This window comes from Phlebotomus papatasi, chromosome 5 (genome assembly GCF_024763615.1).
Source record: "Phlebotomus papatasi isolate M1 chromosome 5, Ppap_2.1, whole genome shotgun sequence".
NCBI classification, from domain to species: domain Eukaryota; kingdom Metazoa; phylum Arthropoda; class Insecta; order Diptera; family Psychodidae; genus Phlebotomus; species Phlebotomus papatasi.
Genome location: NC_077226.1, coordinates 1,110,810 through 1,131,244, shown reverse-complemented (window position 1 = coordinate 1,131,244; position 20,435 = coordinate 1,110,810). Strand labels below are relative to the sequence as shown.

The 20,435-nt window shown below is 32.0% G+C and overlaps 1 protein-coding gene across 10 annotated transcripts in view; it reads right to left on the bottom strand.

Moving 5' to 3' along the window:
* LOC129808740 (forkhead box protein P1) overlaps positions 1-20,435 on the bottom strand; it is a 228,377-nt gene that overhangs the window by 35,682 nt on the left and 172,260 nt on the right. Inside the window, exon 1 of one of the 10 annotated variants that reach the window (XM_055858552.1) lies at positions 3,948-4,586. The exons of 8 other annotated variants lie outside the window; for them this stretch is intronic. In XM_055858552.1, coding sequence (XP_055714527.1) covers positions 3,948-3,971 — 24 coding nt within the window. In that variant the 5' untranslated portion in view covers positions 3,972-4,586. Of the gene's footprint in view, positions 1-3,947; positions 4,587-20,435 lie in introns of those variants that run through there. One more of the 10 variants, XM_055858553.1, reaches the window with a different exon arrangement.

Here is a 20,435-nt window from a genome sequence, read left to right as displayed (position 1 = left end):
AGCCTTTCTTTGAAAAACAGGGTCAGGAAAATGATTGAAAATTGAAAGAAATTTGTCCTAAATGGAGATTTTGAAGCTTATTGCAAGGTCTTGCTAAAAAATTCACCATAAATCCAATTAAAATCCGATTTTGATGATTTTGGGTTTGTTAGAAAGCTGAGAAAATTCTCTAAAAGACACGTAAGAAACCAGATGAGTTTTTCTTTGAAAAAGAGGGTCAGGAAAGTGATTGAAAATTGAAGGAAATACTTCTTGAGGGAGCATTAGAAGCTTTTTTGCAAGGTTTCACTGGAAAATTCACCATAAATTCAATTTAAGTCCGATTTTGATGATTTTGGGTTTCTTTGAAAGCTGAGAAAATTCTCTAAAAGACACGTAAGGAACCAAGTAAGCTTTTTTTTGAAAAACAGGGTCAGGAAAAGCATTGAAAATTGAAAGAAATTTGTTCTAAATGGGGCTTTTTAAGCTTACTGCAAGGTCTTGCTCAAAAATTCACCACAAATCCAATAGTAAGCTCAGAAAATTCCCTGTAAGACTTGTAAGGAACCACATGAACTTTTCCTCAAAGAAAATCAACAAGACAATTGTTGAAAATTGAAAAACATTGTTCAGAAGATACTTTTAGGAGCTTATTGCAAGGTTTCACTGGAAAATTCACTTTAAATCCAATTTAAATCCGATTTTGATGATTTTAGGCATTGTGAAAATCTGTGAAAATTCTCTGAAATATATTCAAAGGTTTCGATGGAGCTTTTCTTGGTGGAAATTTCCTCAAAATCATGCTCAAACTTGAGAAGATCAAATGAAGAAAATATCCTTAGGGCAAAATCCAATTTTAATCCAAATTTGGATAATCCTGGTGCCTCTAAGCTCAGAAAGTTTTCAAAAGAGACCTTCTAAGGCAGCAGAAGGTAGCTTTTCCTCGAAGGAAATTGACAGAAAGTTGCCACAAAGTGCTTTGAAGAATGTTTGAAAGGACCTTCTGCAAGGTTTCACTGGAAAATTCACCTTAAATCCAATTTAAACCCGATTTCACTAACTTTGAATGATTTGGAAAGCTGAGAAAATTCTCTACAAGACACTTAAGGAATCAAGGCAGTTTTTCCTGAAGAAAAATCACCAGGGTTATGATAGAAAATCTAAATAAATTGTTCAGGAGAAAACTTCAAAAAGATTATTGCAGAATTTTCTTTCATAATTCATGGTAAATTGAATTTGAGCCCGTTTTTGATGATTTTAGGCTTGTTGGAGGAAAGCTGAGGAACTGCAAAAAAAGCTTTCCTTGGAGAAAATGAAGATTAAAAGTTTCCTTTTGAAGCTTTCCATTTGGATTTACTGCAAAGTTCTACTTGGAACTTTACAAGAGAAAAAAAATCAAATTTCAAACCGATTTTGATAATTTTTGGTTCCTTATAAGGTCGTGGAGATTGTCTAGTAAATGTTTTTCTTTGAAAAAAATAATTTTCTTCGAGAAAATTGATGATAATTACCTTGAAAGTTTCCTTTTATACCGTCTTAAAGGGTTTTCAGCAAGATTTCGATTAGAAATTCCCAATAAATCCAACTTGAAACCGATATTAATGATTTCCAACGAGTTTAGAAGGCCAAGAAAATTTCTTATAAAACACGAAAGTATTGAGAAATGGCTTTTCTTATGGAAAATTGCTGAAAAATAGCTTCAAAGTTGCTTTTTAAACCTTCTTTGTAAGCATCTTGCAAAGTTAATGGTTTAGATTCATTATTTATTCAATCCAAAACCGTTTTTGATGACTTTAGGTATTTTTGGGAGGCTGAGAAAAATCTGGAAAAGTCAGTATATGCCCGGAAAATATTTTTTCAGGGAGAAATTGGTAATAATAATCCTTAAAGCTCTATTTAAACTTTTTTAGATTAAAAAAGATCGCCAAAGGTGTTAATATCCAAACCGTTTTTGATGATCTCAGGTGTTTTTGGGATACATGAGAAATTTTTAATGTTGGAAAATTGTTTTTCTAGGTAGAAATTAATAATAATAACTTTTAATGCTTTATGTGAACCTTTTCGGTAAAGTTTGAGGTTTAAATTCACCATTTGCAGAATTCTAGACCGATTTCAAGACCAATTTGCATGGTTTTAGGCGTTTTGGAAAGCTGGGGAAATTCTCTAGAAAATCTCCTTAAAGTGAAAAATATAAATTGACAATAATAGCATTGAAAGTTTTTTTTTAATACTTTTTAGTCTTCTTCTTCTGCAAAGTTTCAGTTTAAAATGTTACAATAAATCCAATTCTAAACCGTTTTTGATGATCTTTGGTGTATTGGGAAGTTGGGAAAATTCTGTAAAAGTCAGCATATCGCCAGGATACTTTTTTCTAAGGAGAAATTGGTAAAAACAAGCTTTGAAGTTGCATTTGAACTTTTTTATAGTAAGGCTTTCAGTAATAAAGTTTCGCAAAGATGTAAATCTAAACCGTTTTTGATAATTTTAGAAGTTTTGACAAGCTAGCTTTTCTTTTTTTTGGATATTGGTAATAAATAACCTTTAAAGTTTCCTTTAAATCGCTAAAATCTTGTTCTTCTTCAAAGTTTCAGTGAAGAAAATTACAATAAATCCATTTTCAGTCCGATTTTCATGATTTTAAGCACTTTGAAAATCTAAGGGAATTTTCAAGAAAACTTTCGAACGATGGAAAATGATTTTTCTATGCGGAAATTGATGATAGTAACCTTTAAAGTTTCCTTTAAAGCTTCAAAGTTTCCGTGAAAAACAATTCACCATAAATTCATTTTCAGTCCGATTTTCATGATTTTAGGCATTTTGGAAAGCTAAGGAAATTTTCAAGAAAATTCTCATACGATGAAAAATGATTTTTCTTGGTGGAAATAGCTAATAATAACCTATAAAGTTTCCCTGTAAATCTTCAAAGTTTCAGTGAAAAACAATTCACCATAAATTCATTTTCAGTCCGATTTTCATGATTTTAGGCATTTTGGAAAGCTAAGGAAATTTTCAAGAAAATTCTCATACGATGAAAAATGATTTTTCATTGTGTAAATTGCTAATAATAGCCTTTAAAGTTTCCTTTAATTCTTCAAAGTTTCAGTGAAAAACAATTCACCAAAAATTCATTTCCAAACCGATTTTCATGATTTTAGGCATTTTGGAAAGCTAAAGGAATTTTCAAGAAAACTCTAAAAGGATAGAAAATAGTTTTTCTTGGTGGAAATAGCTAATAATAACCTATAAAGTTTCTCTTTAAACCTTCAAAGTTTCAGTGAAAAACAATTCACCAAAAATTCATTTCCAAACCGATTTTCATAATTTTAGGCATTTTGGAAAGCTAAGAGAATTTTCCAGAAAACTTTCAAAGGATGAAAAATGATTTTTCCAGGTGGAAATTGATGATAATAGCCTTTAAAGTTGCTTGTGTACTTTCTTAGAGTATTCTTCTTCTGCAAAGTTTCAGGTTTTTATTTGCCATGAGACCGATTTTAATTATCTTGAGGTATTTTCTCGGAAAACTGAGATAAATTCTGGAAATTCTGAGAAAATTCCGAAGAAGGACAATGCATTTTTCCTCAAGATTTCCCATCGGCAATTGAAAGTGTCCCAAAAATGAAGAGTTGACTTTGTTATAATGATGTGTTTCTCTTTTTTTTTTGGGTGGAAAATTGCGTGGAAAAGTGGGTGATATGGTTAGGGGAGAGAGGGGGGAGTGTGTGCATGTCGCTTTGATCCTTCCCCCTTCGCATTCCGTTTTTTTTGGGGTGGTTTGGAGGTTTAAATCAAACGCACAACCCCACTTAAATAGCATCACACAAATGGTACACGCACTTTAGTTCAAATTTGTGGGATAAATGTTGGTGGGAGTTGGGGAATTGGGGGTGGTCAGTGGGCGCACAATCAATTTTTGGGGTTAGATTTGTTCGTTTTTTTGTTGTTTTTCCTTTAAATTTAATTCAATTTACCTGAACAGTTGATGCAATAGCCATTTAGTTTGTTTGAATTCTTTGAATTTGGGGTGAAATTGGCAAAAAAATCCCCAGAGACACCATATCACAAGTTGAGGTAGGTTTTCCTTTCCTCAATTAATTTTCCTTTTTTTTTTTGGAGAAGAATTTTCCAAGGGTAGCACAGAAAATTCACGAAAAAACGGAAATTAAATTAAATAAATTGCACTTCAATGTTCTTTTTAATCACTTTTATTTATTGGTTTTTATTTTTGGCACACAGAAAAACTTATAAACTTTCTATTTTTAACTATATTTCACCACGAAGTATTGTTTATTTATTTATTTATTTATATTTTTTGTTTTTTAGTTATCGTTCTCAAACTTTCAGGTTTTTTTATTTGAGAAATTTATTTAGAACAAGATATTTTTTTTATTTTTAAAAATAAGAAGAAGATGTATAGTTAATTTTTTTTTTGTTGAAAAGTAATACAACATTGTTGGGGATGTTGCTTCTTGGCATGGTTGAAGTCAAATAAGTACTAGTGTTTTAAAAGGGAGGCACAAGCAACACAATGCACACACACAATATTTGAGAACACAACACACTAAACATTTACAAGTAATAGCATCATCACCCTCAAACCATATCAAAATACAACAGCATTTTCCCACCCTCGCATAACCCCTCTCCACCCCCCTTCACCCCTCTCCACTTGCCCCTTCCCCAATTTTTCCCCCGCAACAGAACAGTTTCCCACCCCTTTTTTCCTTGTCTCCAGGACTTTTCCTCAACGGAAAATCAGAGATGCGCCATTCAAGGGGTCAATATCTCAATTTTCCAACTTTTACTTCAAATTCTAAAGAATTTTCCAGAATTTTCACAGCTTTTCCACGGTGGAAAAATCATTAAAATCGGTTTGGAAATGGATTTATTGTTTAATTATTTCTCACTGAAACTTTGAAGATCTAAAGAGAAACTTTGAAAGCTCCTATCATCAATTTCCACCGAAGAAAACCCATTTTCCATCGACTGAAGGTTTTCTTGAAAATTTCCCTAGGTTTCTAAAATGTATAAAATCATGAAAATCGGACTGAAAATGGATTTTTGGTGAATTGTTTTTCACTGAAACTTTAAAGATTTAAAGGAAACTTCAAACGTTACTATTAGCAATTTCCACCAAGGAAAATAATTTTCCATCGTTTAGCAGTTTTCCTGAAAATTTCCTTAGGTTTCCAAAATGCCTAAAATCATGAAAATCGGTTTGGAAATGGATTTATTGTGGAATTGTTTTTGACTGAAACTTTGAAGATTTAAAGGAAACTTCAAACGTCGCTATCATCAATTTCCACCTAGAAAAACCATTTTCCGTCGTTTGAGAGTTTTCTTGAAAATTCCCCTGGGTTTCGAAAATGCCTAAAATCATGAAAATCGGTTTGGAAATGGATTTATTGTGGAATTGTTTTTCACTGAAACTTTGAAGACTTAGAGGAAACTTTAAAGGCTACTATCATCAATTTTTCATCAAGGAAAACAATTTTCCATCCTTTGAAAGTTTTCTTGAAAATTTCCTTAGCTTTCCAAAATGTATAAAATCATGAAAATAGGACTGAAAATGGATTTTTGGTGAATTGTTTTTCACTGAAACTTTGAAGCTTTAAAGGAAACTTTAAAGGTTACTATCATCAATTTCCGCCTAGAAAAATCATTTTCCATCGTTCGAAAGTTTTCTTGAAAATTCCCTTAGATTTTCAAAGTGCTTAAAATCATGAAAATCGGACTGAAAATGGATTTATTGTGGAATTGTTTTTCACTGAAACTTTAAAGATTTAAAGGAAACTTCAAACGTTACTATTAGCAATTTCCACCAAGAAAAACCATTTTCCATCGTTTGAAAGTTTTCTTGAAAATTCCATTAGCTTTCCAAAATGCCTAAAATCATGAAAATCGGACTGAAAATGGATTTTTGGTGAATTGTTTTTCACTGAAGCTTTTGAAGACTTAAAGGGAACTTCAAACGTTACTATCATCAATTTTCAACAAGGAAAACCATTGTCCATCCTTTGAAAGTTTTTTTGAAAATTCCATTAGCTTTCCAAAATGCCAAAAATCATGAAAATCGGTTTGGAAATGGATTTTTGGTGAATTGTTTTTCACTGAAACTTTGAAGGTTTAAAGAGAAACTTTAAAGGTTATTATTAGCAATTTCCACCTAGAAAAACCATTTTTCATCGTATGAGAATTTTCTTTAAAATTTCCTTAGCTTTCCAAAATGCCTAAAATCATGAAAATCGCTTTGGAAATGAATTTTTGGTGAATTGTTTTTCACGGAAACTTTGAAGCTTTAAAGGAAACTTTAAAGGTTACTATCATCAATTTCCGCATAGAAAAATCATTTTCCATCGTTCGAAAGTTTTCTTGAAAATTTCCTTAGATTTTCAAAGTGCTTAAAATCATTAAAATCGGACTGAAAATGGATTTATTGTGGAATTGTTTTTCACTGAAACTTTGAAGAAGAACAAAATTTAACGATTTAAAGGAAACTTTAAACGTTATTTATTACCAATATCCAAAAAAAAGAAAAGCTAGCTTGTCAAAACTTCTAAAATTATCAAAAACGGTTTAGATTTACATCTTTGCGGAACTTTATTACTGAAAGCCTTACTGAAAAAAAGTTTAAATAGAACTTTAAAGTTACTTGTTAATAATTTCTCCCCGGAAAAAAGTATCTTGGCGATATACTGACTTTTGCAGAATTTCCCCAGCTTCCAAAAACACCAAAGATCATCAAAAACGGTTTAGAATTGGATTTATTGTAACATTTTAAACTGAAACTTTGCAGAAGAAGAATCGCAAAAAAGATTTAAAGTAAAACTTTCAAGTCTATTATTGTCAATTTATATTTTTCACTTTAAGGAGATTTTCTAGAGAATTTCCCCGGCTTTCCAAAACGCCTAAAACCATGCAAATTGGTCTTGAAATCGGTCTAGAATTCTGCAAATGGTGAATTTAAACCTCAAACTTTGCCGAAGAAGGTTCACATAAAGCATTAAAAGTTATTATTATTAATTTCTAAATGGAAAAACAATTTTCCAACATTGAAAATTTCCCCTGTATCCCAAAACACCAAAAATCATCAAAAACGGTTTGGATATTAACACCTTTGGCGATCTTTTTTAATCTAAAAAAGTTTAAATAGAGCTTTAAAGATTATTATTACCAATTTCTCCCTGAAAAAATATTTTCCGGGCATATACTGACTTTTCCAGATTTTTCTCAGCCTCCCAAAAATACCTAAAGTCATCAAAAACGGTTCAGAATTGAATAAATAATGAATCTAAACCATTAACTTTGCAAGATGCTTACAAAGAAGGTTTAAAAAGCAACTTTGAAGCTATTTTTCAGCAATTTTCCATAAGAAAAGCCATTTCTCAATACTTTTGTGTTTTATAAGAAATTTTCTTGGGTTTCTAAACTCGTTGGAAATCATTAATATCGGTTTGAAGTTGGATTTATTGCGAATTTCTAATCGAAATCTTGCAGAAAACCCTTTAAGACGGTATAAAAGGAAACTTTCAAGGTAATTATCATCAATTTTCTCGAAGAAAATTATTTTTTTCAAAGAAAAACATTTACTAGACAATCTCCACGACCTCATAAGGAACCAAAAATTATCAAAATCGAATTGAAATTTGATTTTTTTTCTCTTGTAAAGTTGCAAGTAAAACTTTGCAGTAAATCCAAATGGAAAGCTTCAAAAGGAAACTTTTAAACATCATTTTCTCCAAGGAAAGCTTTTTTTGCAGTTCCTCAGCTTTCCTCCAACAAGGCTAAAATCATCAAAAACGGCCTCAAATTTAATTTACCGTGAATTATGAAAGAAAATTCAGCAATAATCTTTTTGATAAGTTTTCTCCTGAACAATTTATTTAGATTTCCTATCATAACCCTGGTGACTTTTCTTCAGAAAAAGCCCCCTTGATTCCTCAAGTGTCTTGTAGAGAATTTTCTCAGCTTTCCAAATCATTCAAAGTTATGGAAATCGGATTTAAATTGGATTTAAGGTGAATTTTCCAGTGAAACCTTGCAGAAGGTCCTTTGAAACATTCATCAAAGCACTTTGTGGCGACTTTCAGACAATTTCCACCGAGAAAAGCTACCTTTTGCTGCCTTAGAAGGTCTCTTTTGAAAACTTTGTGAGCTTAGAGCCACCAGGATTATCAAAATTTGGATTGAAATTGGATTTTGCCCTAAGGATATTTTCTTCATTTGATCTTCTCAAGTTTGAGCATGATTTTGAGGAAATTTCCACCAAGAAAAGCCCTATCGAAATCTTTTAATGTATTTCAGAGAATTTTCACAGCTTTTCACAATGCCTAAAATCATCAAAATCGGATTTAAATTGGATTTAGGGTGAATTTTCCAGTGAAATCTTGCAATAAGCTTCTAAAGCTCCATCTAGAACAAATTTCTTTCAATTTTGAATGCTTTTCCTGACCCTGTTTCTCAAAGGAAAGCTCACTGGGTTCCTTACGTGTCTTGTTGAGAATTTTCTCAGCTTTCTAACAAACCCAAAATCATCAAAATCGGATTTAAATTGGATTTAAAATGGATTTTCCAGTGAAACCTTGCAATAAGCTTCTAATGCTCCATTTAGAACAATTTCTTTCAATTTTCAATGCTTTTCAGAGCCTGTATTTCAAGGAAAAGCTCATTTGGTTCCTTGCGTTTCGTTTAGAGAATTTTCTCAGCTTTCTAATAAACGCAAAATCATCAAAATCGGATTTAAATTGGATTTAAATTGAATATTTGAGCAAGACCTTGCAAAAAGCTTATAAAGCTCTCTTATTAAGAATTTTCTTTCATTTTCGATAAGCTTTCCGGTCAATTTTCTTCTAAGTTGTCTTTTTGAGAATTTTCTAAGCTTTTTAATGAATCTAAAATCATAAAAATCGGACTTAAATTGGATTTAATCTAAATTTTCCAGACAAAAACCTTGCAATAAGCTTCTAAAGCTCCCTCAAGAACAATTTCTTTCAATTTTTAATGCTTTTCCTGACCCTGTTTTTCGAGAAAAGCTCACTTTTTTCCTTACGTGTCTTTTAGAGAATTTTCTCAGCTTTTTTATAAACTCAAAATCATCAAAATTGGATTTAAAATGGATTTATCGTGAATTTTCCAGTGAAACCTTGCAATAAGCTTCTAAATCTCCCTCAAGAAGAATTTCTTTCAATTTTCAACCATTTTTCTGATCGTGTTTTTCAAAGAAAAGCTCAGTTGGTACCTGACGCGTCTTTTAGAGAATTACCTCATCTTTCCAGAACACCAAAGATCATCAAAATCGGATTTGAATTGGATTTATGGTGAATTTTTGATCAAGACCGTGCAATAAGCTTCTAAAGTTCTCTTAATAGGAATTTTATTTAATTTTCGATAAGTTTTCCGGTCAATTTTCTTCTATGCTGTTTTCTAGAGAATTTTCTCAGATTTCTAACGAACCCAAAATCATCATAATCGGATTTAAATTGGACTTAAAGTGAATTTTCCAGTGAAACCTTGCCATAAGCTTCAAAAGCTCCCTCAAGAACAATTTCTTTCAATTTTCAATCATTTTCCTGTCCGTGTTTTTCAAAGAAAAGCTTACTTGGTTCCTTAGGTGTCTTTTAGAGAATTTTCTCAGCTTTCTAACAAACTCAAAATCATCAAAATCGGATTTAAATTGGATTTATGGTGAATTTTTGAGCAGGACCTTGCAAAAAGCTTCTAAAGCTCTCTCAATTGGAATTTTCTTTATTTTTCGATAAGTTTACCGGTCAACTTTCTTCTAAGATATATTTTTGGAGAATTTTTTTTAGGACAATAATGATCATAACTTTATCTAAATCCAAATTGAATTTCGATTTATGGGAAATTTTTGTTTAAAAAGCTTTTGAACAATCGTTTTCTCAGAATCCGTTTTGAATTGATTTTAAAAAATAAATAAATAAATAAATAAAAAATTAAAATATTTATAAGAATAAAATAATAGGTGGACCCCTTGATGCTGATGCTAATATAGGGGGAGGTATTGGGTTTGTGTGGCGGTACTGGTTCCCCTCATTCCGCTTTAGCAGCCCTACAGTGCGCATCCCCTGCGTCTGGAGACGATGCACTCTGGAGATGCAAGTACAACCCACCCAGGGATCCATCTCTCGGATGCTCCTGCACAGTCGCCTTAAAGTTTCTCATTTTGAGGGAGCTTTTGCTTTGTGGGTGAGCTTTTGGCTGGTAAAGGGGTGGTAAAGGGGGTGGGGCGTGGAAGGTGGTTTTTCTGTTGAGGAGGATTTTGTGCACAAAACTATATATTGAATTGGGGAAAACTTGACTCGTTTTCCACTCTGTACAATTTTCTCTCTCTTTTTTGGGAGATTGTCTATGGGGAAGGAGCAGTAACCCAGGAGGCATCCAATGAGACTTTGGGGCCAATTCTCATGTGCATTGTGATGGTGCTTTAAAGTGAGCAGGTGCTGCACAAGAGGATTGCATCAGACCCGCCTTTTGCAAAGGGCATGGTCTTGCCATGTGGATAAATCTCTATTTTGCTATTGTGTATTGCTTCTTCTGGCTACAGCCACACATCAACCAGGATTTTAAGGGGCGGCTCTATGCAATTTTCTTTTTTTTTTCTTTTTTTTGTAGCAATATTTCCTCTTGGTGGGATTTAAGTATATTGCAGAATAGAGTTAAGACTGCAGAGGACTTTTATTTATGGATTTACCAAGGGAAGTTACCAACTCAAAAGCTTTTTCTTTGTAGATCCATTTTAAAACCGATTTTGATGATTTTGGGTTTGTTAGAAAGCTGAGAAAATTCTCTAAAAGACATGTAAGGAACCAAGTGAGCTTTTCTTTAAAAAACAGGGTGAGGAAAAGCATTGCAAATTGAAAGAAATTGTTCTTGAGGGAGCTTTAGAAGCTTATTGCAAGGTTTCACTGGAAAATTCACCTTAAATCCAATTTAAATCCGATTTTGATGATTTTGAGTTTGTTGGAAAGCAGAGAAATTTCTCTAAAAAACACTTCAGGAACCAAGTGAGCTTTTCTTTGAAAAAAGGGCCTGGAAAGTGATTGAAAATTGAAAGAAATTTGTTCTAAATGGAGCATTAGAAGCTTATTGGAAGGTATTCCTCAAAAATTCACCATGAATCCAATAGAAAGCTCAGAAAATTCCCTGAAAGACACTTAAAGAACCACATGAGCTTTTCCTTAAAGAAAATCAACAAGACAATTATTGCAAATTGAAAGGAATTGTTCAGAAAGTACTTTTAGAAGCTAATTGCAAGGTTTAACTGTAAAATTCATAATAAATTCAATTTAAATCCGATTTTGATGATTTTGGGTTTGTTAGAAAGCTGAGAAAATTCTCTAAAAGACACGTAAGGAATCAAGTGAGCTTTTCTTTTTAAAATACGGACAGGAAAAGCATTGAAAATTGAAAGAAATTTGTTCTAAATGGAGCTTTTGAAGCTTATTGCAAGGTCTTATTCAAAAATTCACCATAAATCCGCTTTAAATCCGATTTTGATGATTTTGAGTTTATTAGAATGCTAAGAAAATTCGCTAAAAGAAACGTAAAGGAACCAAGTGAGCTTTTCTTTGAAGAATATGGTCAGGAAAAGCATTGAAAATTAAAAGAAATTTTTCTTGAGGAGTTTTAGAAGCTTATTGCAAGGTTTCACTGGAAAATCCACCATAAATCCAATTTAAATCCGATTTTGATGATTTTGAGTTTGTAAGGAAGCTGAGAAAATTCTCTAAAAGACACTTAAGGAACCAAGTCAGCTTTTCTTTGAAATAGAGGTTCAGGGAAGTTCTGCACACTCGGAAAATAAGTTTTTGTGGACCTCAAGGGAAGCGTAACGATAAGGACCCTCCCTCTAAAAATTCACTTTGCTGGAGGTAAAATTTTTACTTTATATTTAGAACTTTTTTTATAGAAGTTTCGCAAATTTTCTTTCATTGATTTTTGCATTATGTTTTTTATACAGGTAGGTACTGCTTGACAAAAAAATAAATAAAAAAGTAAAAGAGTAAAATTATCCTCTGTTTTGCAGGGAACTAATTCGCTGAATTATTTGTCGCCATTTTCATTAAATAACTTTCTTCTGCTTTTGTATTCAAGAATTTTAAAGGAAAATGCTAAACTTAACTCCCACAAAACTTAATTTTATTTTTTTATTTACGTTTTTCGCATTATTTACCAACTAAATAATTTAGTAGAATTATCGTTAATTATTTTCCCGTCCTATTGACAAAATTGTAGAAAATAAAATTTTAAGTAATCATCATTTCACAACAATTTTTATAATATGTTTTTAAAAGTAGATTCTAGTAAATACTATTAATAACAAAACAAAACTATTTAATCTTATTGTTCAACCATCTTTTTTGCCACGAATTATTCCACTATTATAAAGTTGAACGTTAAAATAATAGAATTTTTTTAATTAAATTTTTTTAATGATTGACAGCGCCACTTTGAGTGAACTGTACACCAAGCTTAGTTAGGACTTTGAATTTATCCCTTATGCCCTAGACACACTTACGACTTAAGCCGAGAGACGACTTAGTGGAAAATAATGGATATGTAGTTTAATTATTATTTCTAATATAATTAAGCTAAGCCGTCTCTCGGCTAATTTGAAGTCTGTCAAGGCCCTTAGACTTCCAAACGAAAATCGCTTCAACAAAAAGAATGTTGCTTAAATGTTGATTGACTGGTCAGGGCCCAAAGCAGCTGCTACAAAAGATTTAGTAAGATCAACAAAAATAACATATTCATCGACACAAATTTTTCTTCAAAGTTACGAATAATTACTTTAATTTAAAAAAGCAAAATCATTTGGTAATATTGAAAGTGGGAATAGGTATATAATTTCCAGATATTTAAGTTAGCAAGTCATATATTATAATATACGAGTCATAAAGCATTTTGATAGTTCTCTTAATATTGTGATAGTTTTGATTTTTTTTTTTCAAGTATACTCCAGAAGTTAGACATTTAAAATATTGCCTTTTAATTGTTATACCAGAATTAAAAATTTCAAGTTCCCATTTTGTAAAAAAAAAACTTGAAAGTGCCCATGCTTGATACTATTGGAAGCTTCGTAATGACTAAATTTTTCCTATATTTCTCAATAAACGTGACCCCGCAATATATTTTAAAAACTAGCCACTTTCCCATAGTTTTTAAAATATGGTTGCGATGAGTCACATATATATTGTGAAACATAGAAAATTTAGTCATTACGAAGCTTCCAATGGTATCAAGCATGGGCACTTTCTCCTAGTCTCTTTTTTATTAATTTATGCATTGTCTTTTTGGAAGTGTTTGTTTCTTTTTTTCAGATTCAAAAAACTTGGTACATCTTTTGATCTACACAAGATTTTACAATTTGGCCTGTTTGAGTCACAATTTGAGAAAGGAAAAGGAAAAAGAATTGTAGACTCCAAAGAAAAGCCAAATTCTTTTCGGTCCAGCATTGAACGACTACGATATTCATTCATGTAAAGATGAAATAATTAAAAAAAAAAAAACAATGAAAACCAGCTAGGGTAAGTGTACCAAATTCCGGCCAGCTTTCAATTCCGGCCACATTTTTATTCCTCAAATTTCCATGAATTTTTTTGTTTTTGCATATTATAGAGATTATACTATGCAATAAATTAACATAAATATGTAGCTTCGATAAACGAGAAGATGTTAAAAAGTCTTTGGAAGGATTCCTGAAGGGCAAGGAACTATGAGAATGAAGGTGGCCGAAATAGGGCACCAAAGCTATGTCTACAGTTTTATTCATTTTAAAATGGATTTAAAATGATTTTGGAGGAAATGAAGACGACAAACTGTCTATAAGGTTCCAAGTAACACTCATTAAGATAAATTAACAAAAAAAAATCAATTTATATGAAAAATATTACATATTGAACTTATGACTTTGCGCTTTCATGCAACTATTCCGAAATTTGGCACATTTAGGGTAAGTGTACCAAATTTCGGCATAGTTGCATGCAAGCGCCAAGGTCTCAAGTTTTAAATGCAATATTTATTAATAAAAATGGAATATTTTTATTACTTCTTTTTAAGGAGTGTTGCTTGAAACCTTGTAGACAGTTTATCGTCTTTGTTTACTCTAAAATCATTCTTAATACATTTTAATATAAATAAAAATGTTGACATAGCTTTGGTGGCCTATTTCGGCCACTTTAATTCTCATAGTTCTTTGCCCATCGGGAATTCTTCAAATGTCTTTTTACATCATATTGTTTGTGGAATCTGCATTTTTTGTTATTCTTTTGCATTGTATAATCTCTAGAGTACGTAAAATCTAAAAGTTCATTAAAATTCAAGGAACAAAAAAGGTGTGCCGAAATTGCAAGCTGGCCGAAATTTGGCACACTTACCCTATATTTTTTTTATTAGGATGGGTGTAATATGTACACTCAACGGGGGTACAATTATTTGCATTGTGGATAGTGCTACTAGAAATCTCAACGTGGTTTGTCTATTTTAAATAAGGTAAAGTACCCTTTATTCGACCGGTAGATTTATTTATTCAATTTAATTATATTTGCTATAATATTTTGTGTATGATCTAACATTAATAGGTCAATTATTCTTTAAATAATACAAATCAGTGACAAATTCATAGAAATTGATGAAATTCACCATCAAATATTCAAAAATTGACCCACCGGTCGAATAGAGGAACCCGGTCGAGTAAGGGTACTTTACCTTACCATTGGTGTAATAATAAACCTCGAAGGGTTTTTAAATTCATTTTATGGCGTCGGTGTAAAATCTACACTCGATAGGGTTTGATTTTTCTACTGAATCTTTTTAACCCCCGTCTATTACCAAATTTACAACCGGAGAGGTTTGGTTGATTCGGGGTTAGAATTTGGTGTGAAAAATAACCCCCGATTTGTGCACATTTCACACTCATATTTTTCTCAGTGTAGAAAGTTAGACACACCGTTTTTTGAGTGTTGAAATTTAGCTTTTTCACCTATTTTTAAGTAAAATTGAGCCCTATCGTGGCTCAATTCAACTTAAACACAGGAGAAAATTCCCATTTTCAAAGGTGCCCCACTTTCAAAGGTACCCCATTTCCCTCTACTAAATTCTGTTGTGATTTTAATAATTCTGCAGAGCTATAAAATGCCTTTTCATCATTCCGTCTTTGGTTATTTAAATAACAACATAACTATTTTGGGTTATTTTTGCTATCTTAAGAAGTTGATTTCTGGTTTAGAAAGTATAATATTGCTGATGGACAAGAGATAGTTTATCTCCCTTTATTTTTATTTTTTTTTTGCCATCTCCTTCAATGTCTTGTGGTCATTTTGTCTTTTTGGGGTGATCGGCAGAATTTTCACCCTTGGCTGCAGAACCGAACCACCCCCCCGTTCCTTAATATTGGCTCCTTTGTGTTCAACTTACCCCCAAAAAAAGGGAGAAATTTCCCAGAGAGAGGGAAAAAGAGGAGAAAATGGACCCAACAAATGTCGTGTCAGCAGAAAAGATTTTATCACACAAAACCTCAAACTTGAACCATTTTTCCCCAAAATGCAGAGGAATTTTCCTTTTTTTTCTCTCTCTCTCTATTTTGGGGTGAGTTTTGATGGTGACGACTGATGCAGATTATCAAGGAATAGTATAAGGATACCAGGAGTATCAAGGGAGAAAGGTGTTAAGATTGTCAGTTATTTTTTTTTGTTGGATTTTTTGAAACAGAGCGAAAAAAATCAAGAGAGGAAAACCCTTTTTCACAGGGAAAAAAAATCTATTCGCCAGGGCTAAATTGAAAAGTAGATATATACGAAGGGGGTTAGCAGTTTGGAGGAAAATTTGCCAGATAAATGCGGGGGGAGTTTTAGAGAGGGCAGAAAATGGGAGAGAGTCCAGTGAGAGGTGTCTGGATAAATAATCACCCACCCATTTGATTGTGTCATTGTTTGGCAGAGAAGTATACAAGTCTAGCAACCAGAGAAAAGCAACCCCTCTAACATACAACCCCCCACCCCCACCCCAAACCCCATTCCAAAATGTCCAAGGCACCCGAAAATGTGAGGGGTATTTAGTCCGAGGCGACAATGGTAAATGATGTAATTCGGTAGCAAACAAAGTGCACACGTTATCACATTCACAGATGCCTTTTCAGATCAACTTTCCCAAACTACACACACACACACACGCCATTTCACGGGAAAATAAATAATTTTTCCAAAAGAAAATTTCAAATCAATTAATTTTCCCACATTTAAATGGGGATTTTCCCATTAGAGTGCCAAAAGTTTGTTGCCCCCTGTCAAAAAGTGACTCCAAATGGCCCAAAAACATTCAATTAACTCACCAGAAGACATTCAGAAGACTTAAGGAGTTTATTTGACTTAAGATTTAGGGCTCATAGCTAAAGGGAAAATTCCAGCACACCATTTTAGTTCGACCAAATTCCATGAAATCAAAATTTGCTCCTATTTCTTTCACAGAAGCATAAGTCTATCGCACTACTGACCCCAAAATTAGATTGAACTAAATTTAATTTGGTGTGATGTTTAAGAGAAGAAGAAGAAGAAAAGACCGAAGGATAGACAAATGCAATACTTTTTTGGATAGAAAAAAGATATGAATTTCGACTTTATGAAATTTTCCTGATTTAAAGCAAATGCTTTAGATCACTCTTGAGGAAATTCCGGTCAATTTCCTCATTCACAATGACAGATACTAATTAATCACTTCATTATTATCTACACGAAATGCAGTGTCGCATAATTAATTTTATATTAATTGAAAAAAACCATGGAAAAACCTATGGAAAGATAGTGGAATTTTCCATAGGATCCAATGGAAATATTCCATGGAGTTCTGCGGAATTTAACGCTGGAATTACAATGGATTGTACTTGAAATTTCATGGAAAACTTCCTGGAATTTCAGCGTCAATTTCCGCGGATTATTCCACTTCAAACGCTATTCCACTGGAATTTACGTGGAATTTTGCCATGATGAATTTCAAATGCAACAGTTTTTTTGTTTTTCTAAATAAATTTAGAAGAAAGAATATTTTTCTAAAAATAAATTTATTATAACACTAATGTTTTCAATATAATTCCGCATGAATAACTTTTCCTGATTAATATAAATGTCAACTATCCTAGGGAAATTATTAAAATTGAGATGCTGTTTTCAGTTCGAAAAAAGTAAAAAATAATAATCCAGCTGTTGAACAAAATTCACAAAAGATTTTAGGGGTCAATTCCCAATAACATGTGTTATGTATTACCGTGTGTTATCTGGAGATAACACATAAATTGGTATTCCCGATAACACATGTTATAATCAAAATGGCGGATGTGTTAAAAAAGTCTCCAAACATGTGTTATGAAATATTGGTATTCTCCATAACACACATAACACATCAATTTGTTCTACGGCATGTGTTATCTTTAACACAACCTCTCGAGGAGCATTTATGATGTGTTAGGAAGTGGTTCAAGGAAAAATCTGTAGAAATAATACGAAAAAGGATTATTATAACTTACGATTATTGACGAATATGTTTTTTTTCTATTACTTAATAATAAGTCACATTTTTTACCTCCAAAATTTCTTTTAATTAAAAATTACCATATTTTGGAAAATATAAACATAAAAATAAGTTCCAATTGGGGCTGTCAGAGGCCAAAACGTACAATGGATGGCGCTGAATGCGGGCAATGCTCTACATTAGATGGCGCAGTTAACAAGTCTCCATGTGTTATCATAACACACTATAAAATTCTCCAAAATCATTTATTGGGAATTGCTCGGATGTGTTATGAGTAGATCTGGCCAAAATATGCATTTGCATGTTTTTATTAAGCGTTCTGAGGCTCAATTTGACCCTTTATCTTCACGAATTGGGCTCTTGCGGTTCTAATAAACCCTATTTCAAAATGCATATTTTGACATATTTCATGTTTATTTGCATATTTGCATTTTTGCATATTTCCGAATCTTTGTTTAAAAAAAGAGTTTTTTTCTTGTAAAATGGAAACCATTATAATTTCTGTAGCTATAAAAAAACATTCAAATTTTGGAATCCAGTTATATAAAAAAAATCCTTTACACTACTTGATTTACTTGAAAAGTAAATCTCTTTAGGGGAAAGTGGCCTGTCTTTGAATGCGGCAACCCTTTAATATTTCAATTTTTCTCTTATTTTCCAAAGCAAAGACCCTATACTCTAAACTATAATCAATACAGCTAACTATTTTCTATTAACTTCGATTAAGAAAATCGAATTTTTGGTTTGGGAAATAAGGGAGGAAAATAAATGTCCAAAGGCTGCCGCATTCAAAGGCAGACCACTTTCCCCTACTGTTTCAATTATTTCTGATCGAACCCCACAGAGAGTACAGTACCACTTACCCCTACAATGATTTAAAAAGCTGCTAAAGGAGTTAGTTAGAAAATCGTACTAGTATTGCTTAATATTTGAACTTACTAGATAGAACTCTTCGCTAATTTTACTAAAGACTTTTAATTATCATTTTATTAAACATATTATCTGTAAAATAATTTTAGATTTTTTCTTTAACATTTGACGTTGAAAAAATTGATAGAAGGAATGAATTGATGTTATTGTATGAGGATGAAATGATGTTCAATTACGTTTTCTGTATATCATATTCTAAAAGAACAAGAAATCCTTAGATCGGTTTTTCGGAAAGCGCTAAAAAAACACGCACAAGTCAATCATAAAACGGTTAAGAATGTGCTTAAAAACACGCACAGCACACAAGTAAAACAGTTAAGATTGCGCTTAAAAACATGCACAGCCTAAACATAAAACGCTCAAAATTACGCTTAAAACCACGTACAGCATATACGTTAAACGGTTCAGACTGTGCTTAAAAACACGCACAGCTAAATCATAAAACGATCAATTCACTTAAAATCACGCTTGCGTTTTTAAGCGCAATTTTAACCGTTTTATCATTGAGCTGTGCGTGATTTTAAGCGCAATCTCAACCGTTTTACTATTAAGCTGTGTGTGATTTTAAGCATAATCTGAACCGTTTTATGTTTAGGCTGTTCGTGTTTTTAAGCGCAATCTAAACCGTTTTGTAATTGGTTTGTGCGTGTTATTTTACACACAACTAAGGTTGTTCATGCTGAGGCAGTTGGGATTTGATAAATAATATTAGCCTTTTTCTTTATGCTTAAGGTGTGCGCGTTTTCTAAAATCGATCTGTGAAAATATAAGCTTAAAGGTTCTGTGTCTAAAACTAACCGAAAATGTTTATATAATGAATTCTGTAAAGCTTTTAAAATTAAGTCTTAAGTTTCTAAAATCAGTCTAGAAGGTTTCTTGATTTGATTTTGTAAAATTTTTATAAACAATCATACAATCTAAAATACATATCTAAAATCAATCGCAAATGTACTGGAACTCAGGCAACACTTATAGATAGCTTTAAGTATTACTTTCTTATATCAGGGAAAGAGTTTGATCATAAAAATGTCATAAAATGTAAAATATCATATGTCACATTTTACAAAGGAAGTGAAAAATTAAAAGAGCACATTTCTAAAATTTCAAATACTGAAATAAGATTGGTTTTTATTAAACGTAGAATTCAACTACTTCAAAATTAACAGACATTGTTTAATTTCTTTTTAAATCGTATTCAATTCGTCGTCTGGTTTTTTTTTATATTTATCTACTATTGGTTCAAAATGCAAGGATACTAAATTTATTTTAAATAAATCCACATTCTTAATCTAGAAAGCAAGTTGTGAGATAATCGCGCTTTAAGTTTCCTTAAAGCTATCTTGCCATACTGCGAGTTCGATTTATTACAGCTGTCATTTTGTATATATATATTTTTTTAAATATTGCTTTATGCAAAAATAGTGCATTTTCAAAGGGTACTTCTATTAAGCAACTCGAAAATTCTTTCTAAAAAATAAAATACGTGAAATGATTACTGGAGGCAGATCTTAATAAAAAGTAAATTTCCAATAGATAAAAGTTTTTATGTTAAAGTTCTACAAAACACTCCTATTTGGCTAAAAAATAAAATAAATAAATGCACATTTTTCTTGCATATTTTATGATTTTTCGTGCATTTTTATGTCGCATATTTCGCAATTTTTTTGCATATTTTGGCCAGCTCTAGTTATGAGCTTAATATGTGTTAAATGTTAAAATAACACATTTTACCATAACACATAACACATTTTATTGGGAATTGACCCCTTAGTTGTTTCTTTTAAATTCAAACGCCGGAAGTTCTTGGAAGTGCTTAGAAGTGCAGGAAGTGCTGGAAATCACCTATGGCACTTCTGGAAATGTGGAAGTCTTTGACGTTTTCCATACAAATTCAAGAAGTGCTGGAAGTGGTGTACACGATTTTTCAACTAATATCTCCCCCTTGATCAAAAACGTCTGCCGAGCTGATCCGTGGCTCACCTCATAAA